Source organism: Dendrobates tinctorius, unplaced genomic scaffold (genome assembly GCF_039654945.1).
Source record: "Dendrobates tinctorius isolate UK_male_01 unplaced genomic scaffold, ASM3965494v1 ptg000200l, whole genome shotgun sequence".
Lineage (NCBI taxonomy): Eukaryota > Metazoa > Chordata > Amphibia > Anura > Dendrobatidae > Dendrobates > Dendrobates tinctorius.
Genome location: NW_027361867.1, coordinates 1,455,509 through 1,469,336, shown reverse-complemented (window position 1 = coordinate 1,469,336; position 13,828 = coordinate 1,455,509). Strand labels below are relative to the sequence as shown.

General features: G+C 43.3%; 1 protein-coding gene and 1 long non-coding RNA gene across 2 annotated transcripts; one reads left to right on the top strand and one right to left on the bottom strand.

Moving 5' to 3' along the window:
* Window positions 1-3,376: 3,376 nt before the first annotated feature.
* Window positions 3,377-4,107, bottom strand: LOC141056854 (uncharacterized). Its single transcript, XR_012221940.1, has 3 exons — window positions 4,010-4,107; window positions 3,864-3,924; window positions 3,377-3,502 (listed from the first exon to the last, which is right to left on the bottom strand). It is a non-coding gene; the product is annotated as an uncharacterized lncRNA (long non-coding RNA).
* Window positions 4,108-6,060: 1,953 nt separating this feature from the next.
* Window positions 6,061-8,914, top strand: LOC141056814 (uncharacterized). The gene is made up of 2 exons (XM_073553292.1): window positions 6,061-6,130; window positions 7,183-8,914. Exons 1-2 carry the CDS (start codon window positions 6,061-6,063, stop codon window positions 8,262-8,264), a joined length of 1,152 nt encoding a protein of 383 aa, XP_073409393.1. The 3' UTR covers window positions 8,265-8,914.
* Window positions 8,915-13,828: the final 4,914 nt, after the last annotated feature.

The following is a 13,828-nucleotide window of genomic DNA, read 5'->3' as shown; positions in this document are numbered from 1 at the left end:
CAAACAGTGGAAACACCCAATTCTACCTACAACACTAACCCCAACACACCCCTAACCCTAATGGGAAAATGGAAATAAATACATTTTTTTATTTTATTATTTTTCCCTAACTAAGGGGGTGATAACGGGGGGTTTGATTTACTATTTATGGTGGTTTTTATGTTTGGCAGCTGTCACACGCTAAAAAATGCTTTTTATTGTAAAAATAGATTTTGCATCACCACATTTTGAGAGCTATAACTTTTCCGTATTTTGACCCACTAAGTCATGTGATGTCTTATTTTTTGCGGGACGAGTTGACATTTTTATTGGTACCATTTACAGGCACGTGACATTTTTTGATCGCTTTTTATTCCAATTTTTGGGAAGCAGAATGAACAAAAACCAGCATTTCATTAATTTCTTTTGGGGGGGCGTTTATACCGTTCCGTGTGTGGTAAAATTGATAAAGCGGTTTTATTCTTCGGATCAGTACGATTGCAGCAATACCTGATTTATTTTTTGTTATGTTTTGGCGCTTTTATACAATAAAAACAATTTTATATAAATAATTGTTTCTGCATCTGCGAGCTATAACTTTTTACTTTTTTTCGCTGATGATGCTGTATGGCGGGTCATTTTTTGCGGAACAAGATGACTTTTCAGCGGTACCATTTTTATTTATATCCGTCTTTTTGATTGCGCGTTATTGCACTTTTTGTTCGGTGGTATGATGATAAAGCATTGTTTTTTGCCTTTTTTTGAAGGGGTTCACTAAAGGGGTTAACTAGTGGGACAGTTTTATAGGGCGGGTCGTTACGGACGCGGCAATACTAAATATATGTACCGTATTTTTCGCTTTATAAGACGCTCCGGATTATAAGACGCACCCCAAATTTTGAGGAGAAAAATAGGAAAAAAACTTTATTTTTAATAAAATGGTGGTGCATCTTATAATCCATGCGTCTTATTGCTTTCCAGGGGTGGTGATGGAGGAGGCCGGAGTGGAACATTGCTGCTGGGATGAGGGGGTGTTTTGATGTGCAGCGTGCCGCTGCCGGTGTCTGTTACTGCCGCCGCCCTCTGTCCCCTGATGCTTGCCACCACCGCCACGCTCTGTCCCCCGGTGCCTGCTTGCCACCACCGCCGCACTCTGTCCCCCAGTGCTTGCCACCACCGCCACGCTGTCCCCCGGTGCCTGCTTGCCACCACCGCCGCGCTCTCCCCCGGTTCTTATCGCCACCACCGCGCTCTGTCCCCCCGGTGTTTGCCGCCATCGCCGCGCTCTGTCCCGTTCTGAGGGTACTTGCCGCGGCACTCTGTGCCCTGATGCTGCCGCTGCGCTGTCCGCCACCGCCGCGCTCCTGTCCCCCGGTGGTTTCTTCCGCCCCACCGCCGCCGCCGCTCTCTGTCCCGTTCAGCGTGGGGGGGTCTCTGTCGCTCCATGCCTGCTTTCTTCCTGGAAAATGGCCGCCGCGCATGCGCAGATCCATGTGTAGTCCTATGTGTGCACATATAGAGATGAGATTTCAGCGCTGAAATCTCATCTCCCGAGATTTCAGTGCCGAGATTTACTGCATCTCCCGAGATTTCAGTGCCGAGATGTCCGTCTGCGCATGCGCGGCGGCCATTTTCCAGGAAGAAAGCAGGCATGGAGCGACAGAGACCCCCCCACGCTGAACGGGACAGAGCGCGGCGGCGGCGGTGGGGCGGAAGAAACCACCGGGGGACAGGAGCGCGGCGGTGGCGGACAGCGCAGCGGCAGCATCAGGGCACAGAGTGCCGCGGCAAGTACCCTCAGTGGCAGCGCAAATGTATATCCTCTTTGTAAGACGCACCCCCTTTTTCCCCTCAATTTTGGGGGAAAAAAAGTGCGTCTTACAAAGCGGAAAATACGGTACTTTTGTTTTTTGTTATTTACAAAAAAAAGAAATTATTAGGAAATTTTTTTTAAATTTATTTAGGAATTTTCTAAAAATTATTTTTACGCGTTTTTTTTTCTTTATTACGTTGTCCCAGGGGGGGACATCACTATACAGTGTCAGATCGCTGATCTGACATTTTGCAATGCACTGTGTCATCAGCGATCTGACAGGCAGTGCAGGTGGCTTCTCAGCGCCTGCTCTCAGCAGGCACTGAGAAGCCACCTCCCTTCAGGACCCAGAACGCCCCCGTGGCCATCTTGGATCCAGGGGCCTGAAGTGAGGAGGCCCTCAGAACAACACGAGCACATTGCTTTGTTCTGAGGGTCTCAGGGAAGCGCACAGGGAGCCCGCTCCCTGCACGATTCTCCCTTATGCTCCGGGAAAATCTGCGATCATATTTGATCGCAGTGTGATGGGGGTTATTGTGCTGGGAGCGGTCTGTGACCGCTCCTGGCACTTAGTGCCGGTTGACATCTGTGATAATCGCCCCGTGGGCGCAGCTGATCACAATGGTGTACTATCCCAATCGGTCATACGGGTCCGGGTTACCTGGATGGGATAGTACGTCATATGTCAGGAAGGGGTTAAGAAATACTATAGATATGTGCTAAATACACTAAATGACACTGATATATGCATTACTAAACGTCTATGTGTATGGCTGGGCAGAGTAGTCAGGGGCACCCATACACTTAAGGAGATGATTAAATCGATAATGAAGCCATACTGTGTCTTGGATATATACTGTGTAGGATGATGCAGAGTCAGCAGCGTTCAGGCCGGCTGCGCTGATCCTAACACCTGCTTGAAAAGGAAAGAGCTGCCGCCCTATGTCTGCGTGATGTCACTACACTGCCGGCTCTCTTCTATTGCAGAAAAGAGTGATATTATCCAATGCGTTTCTGAGGCTTCGGTGTCCTTCATCAGGGATCCCTTCTTTTTTGCAATAGAAGAGCCGGCAGTGTAGTGACATCACGCAGACATAGGGCGGCAGCTTTTTCCTTTTCAAGCAGGTGGCAGGAACATAGTGCAAATCCAGGACACAGTACGGCTTCATAATCATGATCACCTCCTTAAGTGTACGTGTGCCCCAGCCTGCTCTACCCAGCCATACATGGAGACGTTCAGTAATTCATAGATCAGGGTCATCTGTGTATGTAGGGCATATCTGCTGTATATATTTACTGCATTTCTACACGTTAAGCCATAGAGCAGGCAGGTGCTGTATGCAGATTCTTGACCCTGTCACGCAGTGGTAATGCCAGTGCATTCATCAAATTTACGTCCCTGTAATATACATTTATTCCCGCCTGCAGGAGATGTGTTCAATAGAAAAAATAAAGACGCGCACTCGTGCTGTAGGAGGAGGTGCTGACTGAACGTGGATATACCACAGGTAAAAGTCAACGGGTAGACAGTCGCACTCAAAATTGAATGTCACTTGCATCAGAGTCATTAAAGGAATTATTATGATTTTTATTAATTTTTTTTCAATAAATCAAGAAAAGTGAAAAAACACCGCAAACAGAGATCAGATTCCAAACATGAGTATTACACGGTTACGTTTCGACCTATACCTAGGTCTTTCTCAAACCATACTGCAAGATAAAAATGCAAAGAAAAATTATTTACCACACTAAACAAAGTGATCAAGATAATGTACAAAAGGCTAGAGACATAGTGGACATAAATATATACAAAATTAATAAAATTTAAAAAGGGTGTATGCTGAAAAACCCTATAGATACAAAATATATAAACGTCTATATGTGCACACATAGGACTACACATGGATCTGCGCAATAACAGGAATGCAGTGTAAGACAAGAAGATGGTCATAGGAGATATTGCAGACTATTGGCAAACAAATATACAGTACTAATCATAATGTGCTTGGATAAATGGAAAACGAAGCTGGGTGGTGGAGAAAGGAAAGTATAGCAAACATGAGATACTAACCTCAATAGGAGTGTCAAGGTATATGGAAAGAGGACAATTTTTCAGAGTCCCAAAGTAAGGGCTGTGGGGAAAAAAAAAAAAGGAGAGATAATAAGAAAAAAGGAACAGAGGGTAAGCAAGGCGCCAGGGGGTGCTGCTGTACTGACCTGTGGCAAGAGAGCGGCAGGGATCTGCAGTGTTGTGGGTGGAGGCAAGAATGCCTCGGTTTATATATGTTGAGAGTCACTATGAGGCTGGGAGGAGGCCGCTCTCTTGCCACAGGTCAGTACAGCAGCACCCCCTGGCGCCTTGCTTACCCTCTGTTCCTTTTTTCTTAGGATCTCTCCTTTTTTTTTTTTCCCCACAGCCCTTACTTTGGGACTCTGAAAAATTGTCCTCTTTCCATATACCTTGACACTCCTATTGAGGTTAGTATCTCATGTTTGCTATACTTTCCTTTCTCCACCACCCAGCTTCGTTTTCCATTTATCCAAGCACATTATGATTAGTACTGTATATTTGTTTGCCAATAGTCTGCAATATCTCCTATGACCATCTTCTTGTCTTACACTGCATTCCTGTTATTGCGCAGATCCATGTGTAGTCCTATGTGTGCACATATAGATGTTTATATATTTTGTATCTATAGGGTTTTTCAGCATACACCCTTTTTAAATTTTATTAATTTTGTATATATTTATGTCCACTATGTCTCTAGCCTTTTGTACATTATCTTGATCACTTTGTTTAGTGTGGTAAATAATTTTTCTTTGCATTTTTATCTTGCAGTATGGTTTGAGAAAGACCTAGGTATAGGTCGAAACGTAACCGTGTAATACTCATGTTTGGAATCTGATCTCTGTTTGCGGTGTTTTTTCACTTTTCTTGATTTATTGAAAAAAAATTAATAAAAATCATAATAATTCCTTTAATGACTCTGATGCAAGTGACATTCAATTTTGAGTGCGACTGTCTACCCGTTGACTTTCACCTGTAGGAAATGTCTTGGCATGGCTCCAGCCCTGGTGTCATGGAGTCACTCCACGTCATAAATTACATTATTTTTGATCCTAAGGAATTCAGATTACTGCACAATCTCTCCTGAAATGGGGAGCAATATTATTTTCTCTAATCTTCTGGTCAGGATCCATAGTAGCTCCAATGGTCCACCATAAATGAGGGCAACTCCGGTTTAATGTTGTTGGGGATGCAAATTTTTTTTTATTCTTTGCTGATTGGGTTACAGTTCTTCGCTTTGTATGATTTGTGGAGGGATCGGCCTGTCTCACTTATGTGAGTCTGTAACTCCCTCATAGTCTTTAACATAAGCTCTCCATTACCTCTTCCAAATGCCCGAGATCTAAATTCAAGACCTCTCAGCTCTGCACTATTATACACAGTTCTCTATAAATGTGTAATATTTCTTCTTGAAACTCATCTGACAGAAAATATTGGAGCTTACGATAGTTTAGATTGTGACGTCACCGAGCCCCATACTCTAATTACCCCAGAGAGGTTTCACCACTAGCTGCTCATTTATTACTGATGGAGACTGTGGAGTTAGGCAATAATACATCTACTGAAATGATCAATCTTCAGTTTTCGACTACAGTAGTTAGTGCCCAAAATGCTGATTTAACCACTTCTCGCAGCCAGTTTTGTCTTCCTAATCAGACCCCAATTTTCAAATCTGACATGTATCAATTTATGTGGTGATAACTGTGAAATTCTTCACAAAGGATAATAGGAAACAAATTGACATTACAAGTTATTTTCCAACTTCTCTTGAATGCGACAAAACCCTATATACGGTTGTACACTACTGTCTTGGCACATGGCAGGGTTAAGAAGGGAAAGAGCGCCATTAAGCTGTATGAAGGCAAATTTTGCTGGAATAGTTTGCCGACAAAATTGATTGGGGGCATTGTACGTGGTCAATTGGCAGCTCAAAAGATGTCCACCATGAAGAGGCTTGGCGCTATCTACTCCATTTTCCAGATCCAAGGGATTGTCTTGCTCATCACCCTTTAACCCTTCTACATGGATCTGGACTTACACAAAGACCCCTAGGCTTGGGCGATGGTGTTACCTGCTGTTTTGTGGTGTGAAATAGCAAGAAGAATAGATAGTTGAGTCAGGACCAGGAGAGGAGAGAAAATAAAAAGTTATAAGATGCAAGAGTAGTCCGTAAACAGAGCGGCTTCATAACAGGAAGCAAATGCACAAGCCGGGAGCTGAGCACCGAGGACTGAACCGGAGCAGGCCAACGCTGTATCTGACAGCCTTCGGTAATATGCTTCAAGCTTTAGTACGGTGCGGTGCTTTCCAATTGACTGAAGCAGGGAGCAGATAACTTCACCTGGACAGCACCCACACATACTGCCAGACTGGACGGTACTACTGGTCCCAGGCACTCTAATCTTAGTGGCTGAACAGTGCCTGTGCCGCCTACAGCTTCTGTTTCTAATGTCGCATCCATCACCGGTGCTGCCTGCAGAATGAATAAGATGGGACCTGGTGACAGAAGCAGACGTCACCGGAGCAGATCCTGGAGAAAATGGCACATACCGTTTGTGGAAGTCTCAATATGACAAAATGTCAGAAATCCAGAGCAGTAGAAATCCTCATAAAGTGACTACATTTTGGAAATTATAACCCTCGGTCAGTTAATCTATAAGAGTAGTGACTATTTTGACTCCACAGGCACTTTGTGGAAATTAGCACACAGGGGATGTTGGAGAGTGAAGATTAGAAATATGCCATATTATTGCCCAGCACATAATGCCCGGATTGTGCTCCACTAGACACGCACATAGAAAACTAAGTGGGTCCTTCTCATTGCAGTGATGCCGAATACAGGGATGGTAAATGTGGTTTAGGTACACTGCAAAGCTCAGAAGCGAGGGGGAGATTTGACTTGGAAAAAGTGCATTTTGCTGGCTTTGTTTATGGAAGCCATGTTGCTTTTCAAGAGTCGTTGAGCCGCTAATAATGTGGACATCTGTTTTTTCTATGACAGATGAAGGACCTGAGTGGGAACTTGTTTTTTGCGAGATGAGTAGGAGTTGTTATTGGTGTTATTTTTGCCTACATATCATTGATGGGTTGCTTTTTATTTATTATATTTGGGAGGCAGAATGAACAAACAGTTCAACACCACACACTACTGGTTCATCCTCTAACTTTGTCTATTAGACTGTGAACTTTCTTTGACACTTGGTCAGTCATTCAATATTTTTACATAACTTGTCATTTTTACAGACAGTTTAAGTAGCCATTTTCAAAAATATAAAATTCAAGGATATTTTATTCAAAATAATTGTGTTTTTTTTCTTAGCAGATGACTCTACCAGGAGATCAGGACAGCTGATATCTTCAATTTTTAAATCAGATGATCTCGAAATCCCACAGGATGCAACTGAAGTGATTGCCAATGCTCCAGATATACCATCGTCCCTTTACAGTAAAGATCTGTCATCTGATCCTGTGAAACAGGACCTGTCTTCTGACTTATTACTGACTACTAAGGAAAATGAAAGTAACAAAATAAGCATCAAAAAAGAAACTGCTCCTAAAGAAGATAAGTCATTTTCACATTCAGAATATAGAAATCGATTTCCCCTCAAAAAGTCGTTTCTTAAAAATCAAAAAAATCAAACAACGGAGAAAAGATTTTCTTGCTCCAAGTGTGGGAAATGCTTTAACAGGAATTCAAACCTTGTTAGGCATGAGAGAACTCACACAGAGGAGAAACATTTTTCCTGTTCAGAATGTGGGAAATATTTTAAATATAAATCTAATCTTGTTACACACCAGAGAAGCCACACAGGGGAGAAGCCTTATTCCTGTTCAGAATGGAGGAAATGTTTTGCACGTAGATCACAATTTGTTAACCACCAGAGAACTCACACAGGAGAGAAGCCTTATTTCTGTTCAGAATGTGGGAAATATTTTAAACATAAATCTAATCTTGTTAGACTCCAGAGAACTCACACAGGGGAGCCTTTTTGCTGTTCAGAATGTGGGAAGTATTTTAACCAGAGATCATCTTTGGTTAAGCACCAGAGAATTCACACAGGGGAGAAGCCTTTTTCCTGTTCAGAATGTGGGAAATGTTTTAAACAGAAATCAGATTTTGTTAATCACCAGAGAACTCACACACGGGAGAAGCCTTTTTGCTGTTCAGAATGTGGGATGTGTTTTCACCAGAAATCAAGTCTAGTTATTCACCAGCGAACCCACATAGGGGAGATGCCTTTTTCCTGTTCAGAATGTGGGAAATGTTTTATCCAGAATTCAGATTTGGTTAATCACCATAGAACTCACACAGGGGAGAAGCCTTTTTCCTGTTCAGAATGTGTGAAATGGTTTACACATAAATCAAATGTTGTTAGGCACCAGAGAACTCACACAAGGGAGTAGCCTTTTTCCTGTTCATAATAATAATAATCGTTATTTATATAGCGCCAACATATTCCGCAGCGTTGACAGTTTAACAGTTTCAAACACAACAGTCGTAACAACAATAACAATAATACAATAATTAAAGCAAAATAAAACGACCCTGCTCATGAGAGCTTACAATCTACAGTGTGGGCTATTTATATGGCTACACCTAAATAAAATGGGAATGCTTGGTGACCCATGTCGGCGTGCTGAATTTGCAGAATGGGCAAAACAAAAATTGGAACAGGACCCTTAGTTTACGCAGAACATTATGTTCAGTAATGAGGCAAACTTTTTTGGGTGGGCCATTTATATGGATACACCTAAATAAAACAGGAATGGTGACAGATTTCTTGCTTAGGGTGTCTTGCACTGAAATCTGCTGCAATGACCTGGGTACTGCGTTCAACAGACATCAACATAATTTCTATCCACTCCTCACGTGTTAACCTGTGCAACATGTCAATGGCTGTAAACAAAGAGAAACTTGAAAATAACTCATGAAAGAATAAAGTTATGTTAAAACCAAGAACACCATTGTTTTTCTTGTGAAACTCTCAATAAGTTTGATGTGTCACATGACCCTCTTCTCATTGAAAAAAATAAAGTTGGATCCAAAATGGCCAACTTCAAAATGGCCACCATGGTCACCACCCATCTTGAAAAGTTTTCCACCTCCCATATACTAATGTGCCACAAACAGGAAGCTGATATCACCAACCATTCCCATTTTATTTAAGTGTATCCATAGAAATGGCCCACCCTGTACAATGAGGTGAGGGAGATACAAAGTACAGGTGTGTATTTACAATGATAGTCCAGTCATCTTGAGGGAGTGGCGGATAGATAGAGATAGTGAATTGGCTACATATGCACATTTACAAATAAAATGTTTTTTGTTTAGGGAATGTGATAGGCTGCTCTGAACAAATGTGTTTTGAGGGAATGCCTAAAACTGGGCAAGTTGTGGCTGGTCCAAATTTCTTGTGGTAGAGCATTCTAGAGGATTGGCGCAACACGGGAGAAATCTTGGAGTCGGGAGTGGGAGGTACGGATTAGTGCAGAGGTTAGTCAAAAGTCATTTAAAGAGCACAGCGATCGGCTAGGCCGATAGACAGAAATGAAACAGGAAATGAAAGGGGGTGCTGCACTGTGGAGAGCTTTGTGGGTGAGGACAAGTACTTTGAATTGGATCCTATAATGAATGGGCAGTGTTATGAATGAGTCACCGGAGGAGGAAAAAACAAAAAGGCAAGCTAAGTCCAGAAAACCGGAGAGGTTGGTAACTAGCGGATTGCAGACCCCTGATCCTATTCACAACAACTAACAGTAGCCGTGGCGCGTTCCTACGATGATCCTAGATGCCTCGTCACAGCCAGAGAGCTAAATAAGCATAAAGAAAGAAAGGGGAAATCTAAACTGCCCCAGAGCAGACCCCAAAGCAATAGACAGCCCCCAACATGTATTGTCAGTGAAAAAAGATGAAAACACAAACACAGACAGAAAGACAGGCAGAGCAAACGATGGGGCCCAACTAACTAGATAGGACAGGACAGAAAAGATGCTGGCTGCAATCCGCAAAAACCCTACCAAAAATGACCCAACACGTCTGATAGCAAAAAGGGCCCTGAAGTCACTAGACTTCAAAATCCCTATATCAGCACTCAGGTATATTCTGAGGACAGAACAAAAGAGATTAAACCGATCAGGGACAAAAATGGAAATTCAGCACAGCCCCAGCCAGGGCTGGTTGAACACAAAACTAAGTAAATCAGACAAAATCTCATGGAGCAATAGCAGAGCAAAACTTAGCTTTAGAAGACAGGAACTGAACTGGAGGCCAGACCTCAGAGCAGGAGAAAATCACCAGCAACCCTACAGGGCGTCGGCTGCCTTATATCCACTCATAGATTCCTGATGTCCAATCGCAATCCACCTGTCCAGGTGGCAGGTCTCTCCCATCCAAATCAGCTTCACCACCTCCTTTCACCAGCAAAGGGAGATCATCGGACATCAAAGGTGAACCAGAAAATGAGCTCACAACAGTACCTCCCCCTTGAGGAGGGGTCACCGAACCCTCATCCACGCCACCAGGCCGATCTGGATGGGCCCGATGAAAAGCACGAACCAATCTTTCGGCATGAATATTAGATGCAGAGACCCAAGAATTATCCTCCTGGCCATAACCCTTCCACTTAACCAAATACTGGAGTCTCCGTCTAGCCAGACGAGAATCCAGTATCTTCTCTACCTCATATTCCACATTACCTTTAACCAATACAGGGTCAGGAGGTGCCACCATAGGAACTACTGGCTCAAAAAAACTCTTAAACAGAGACTTATGAAACACGTTATGGATCTTAAATGTAACAGGAAGTGCCAATCGAAAAGAGAACGGTTTAAGAATCTTCAAAATCTTGTAAGGTCCAATATATCTAGGTTTAAACTTTGGAGAAGCCACCTTCATAGAGATATTCTTTGATGACAACCAAACCATATCACCCACCTTAAACCGGGGACCAATGGTCCTATGCCGGTTGGAAAACCGCTGGACCTTTTCCTGGGAGAGAGACAACTTATCCACCACTTGGTCCCAAATCTGCTGCATTCTCTCCACCACAGTGTCAACACCTGGGCAGGCAGAAGACTCCACCTGCCCTGAAGAGAATTGAGGATGAAACCAAAAGTTACAGAAAAAGGGTGACATCAAAGTGGCAGAACTAGCTCTATTATTTAAAGCAAATTCGGCCAAGGGCAAAAATGAGACCCAATCATCCTGATCATCAGATATAAAACATCTCAAATAAGACTCCAAAGTCTGGTTTGTACTCTCCGTCTGCCCATTGGTCTGAGGGTGAAACACAGAGGAGAAGGACAACTGGATTCCCAGCTTGGAACAAAAAGTCCTCCAGAATCTAGAGACAAACTGAACTCCTCTGTCCGATACAATGTTCTCAGGAATTCCATGCAAGCGAACCACCTGTTGCAAAAACAAGGGCACCAACTCTGAGGAAGATGGCAACTTAGGGAGTGGTATAAGAAGGACCATCTTAGAGAATCTATCACAAATCACCCAGATAACAGTCATTCTCTGAGAGACAGGCAGATCAGAAATAAAATCCATTGAAATATGGGTCCATGGCCTCCTGGGCACCGGCAAAGGAATCAACAACCCACTAGAGCGAGAACAAGGTTTAGACCGGGAGCAAGTCCCACAGGACTGCACAAAATTCCTGACATCACGAGATAAGGCGGGCCACCAAAAAGACTGACTCACTAAATCTCTAGTACCAAAAATACCTGGATGACCAGCCAATGCGGAGCAATGAACTTCAGACATCACTCTCTTCCTCCACTGGTCAGGAACATACAATTTTCCAATGGGACAACGCTCAGGTTTGTCCTCCTGAAACTCTACCAGAGCACGTCTCAAATCGGGCGAGATGTCAGAAAGAACTACCCCCTCACCTAAGATGGTAGTAGGCTTGGTCACAATAGGAGAATCAGAAAATAAACTCCTAGAGAGGGCATCTGCCTTAACATTCTTAGTGCCCGGAAGAAAAGAGACCACAAAATCAAAACGTGTGAAAAACAAGGCCCACCTAGCCTGTCTAGGATTCAAGCGTTTGGCCGACTCAAGGTAAATCAAATTCTTGTGGTCAGTGAGGACCACGACTTGATGTCTAGCTCCCTCCAACCAATGTCTCCACTCCTCAAATGCCCATTTCATGGCTAACAGTTCCCGATTCCCCACATCATAGTTGCGTTCAGATGGGGAGAACTTTCGGGAAAAGAAGGCACAGGGATTCATTTTAGATGTTACCAGATCTTTTTGGGACAAAACAGCTCCTGCACCAATTTCTGAAGCGTCCACCTCTACCTGAAACGGAAGTGAGGCATCAGGTTGCCGCAAAACCGGAGCAGAAGTGAACCTCCGCTTCAGCTCCTGAAAAGAAGAAACAGCCTCTGGAGACCAATTCAGTGCATCAGCACCCTTCTTAGTCAAATCAGTCAATGGTTTGGCAATACCAGAAAAATTAGCTATAAATTTACGATAAAAATTAGCAAAATCCAAAAACTTCTGGAGAGCCTTCAAAGAAGTGGGCTGAACCCAATCATAAATGGCCTGTACCTTGGCCTGGTCCATTTCAATAGTTGACGGAGACAAAACAAATCCCAAAAATGAAATCCTCTGTACACCAAAGAGACATTTCGATCACTTAATATACAGGGAATTCTCCCTCAAAATCCGGAACACAGTCCGAACATGTTCCACATGAGAGTCCCAATCCCTGGAAAAGATCAAAATATCATCCAGATAGATGATCAAAAATTTATCCACAAAGTCCCGGAAAATATCATTCATGAAGCACTGGAAGACAGAAGGGGCATTAGTGAGCCCAAAAGGCATCACCAGGTACTCAAAATGTCCCTCCGGAGTATTAAACGCCGTCTTCCATTCATCCCCATGCTTAATGCGAATAAGATTATACGCCCCAATAAGGTCAAGCTTGGTAAACCAGCAAGCACCTTTAACTCTGGAGAATAGATCAGAAATCAGGGGTAACGGATACTGATATTTAACAGTAATTTTGTTGAGGGAACGATAGTCAATACAAGGCCTTAATGAACCATCTTTCTTGGCCACGAAAAAAACCCCAGCACCTAAGGGTGAAGAGGATGGTCTAATATGACCCTTCTCCAATGACTCCTTAATATAAGATCGCATAGCCTCGTGTTCGGGTACAGATAAATTGAAAAGTCGACCTGTGGGAAATTTACACCCAGGACTCAGCTCAATTGCACAGTCATAACTCCTATGAGGAGGCAAAGACGCAGACTTATTCTCACTAAATACATCATAAAAATCAGCCAAAATAGTCAGGAACATCATGTGACTGGGAATAGGTGGAGAAAACAGGAGCGTCACTAAGAGCACACTGACAACCCCAACTCACCACAGACACAGATTTCCAATCCAAAACTGGATTATGGATTTGCAACCAGGGAAACCCCAGAACAATGGTATCATGCAAATTATGCAACACCAAAAATATGCAATTTTCTTGATGGTCTGGGGCGACCCGCATTACCACCTGTGTCCAAAACTGAGGTTTATTCTTCGCCAAAGGAGTAGCATCAATACCACTCAAAGGAATAGGCGTCCGCAGAGGTGTCATAGGAAAACCACAACGTTTAGCAAGATCCAAGTCCATCAGGTTCAGAGCCGCTCCTGAATCCACAAAAGCCTTAGCGGAAAATGTGGACAAGGAGCAGATCAGAGTAATTTGTAGAAGAAACTTAGGTTGTACACCACCTACAGCAAGTGTGTGTGCAAAACGTTTCTCTCGTTTAGGGCAGACAGAAATAATATGAGAGGCATCTCCACAGAAACAACACATCTTATTTCGCCTTCTAAACTCCTGATGTTGCGCCCTAGACAAAACTCTATCACATTGCATAGGTTCAGACATTTCTTCAACAGGTGGCAGCATTTCTCGTGTAATTTTATGTTCACGTAAACGCCGATCAACCTGAAT

What these genes read in the sequence shown, in the direction of transcription:
- LOC141056814 (XM_073553292.1), top strand. Translation starts at nt 6,061, where the DNA reads ATGCACAAGCCGGGAGCTGAGCACCGAGGACTGAACCGGAGCAGGCCA. An exon ending in GCTGTATCTGACAGCCTTCG is followed by an intron (nt 6,131 to 7,182) that starts GTAATATGCTTC and finishes TTTTCTTAGCAG; the next exon opens with ATGACTCTACCAGGAGATCA.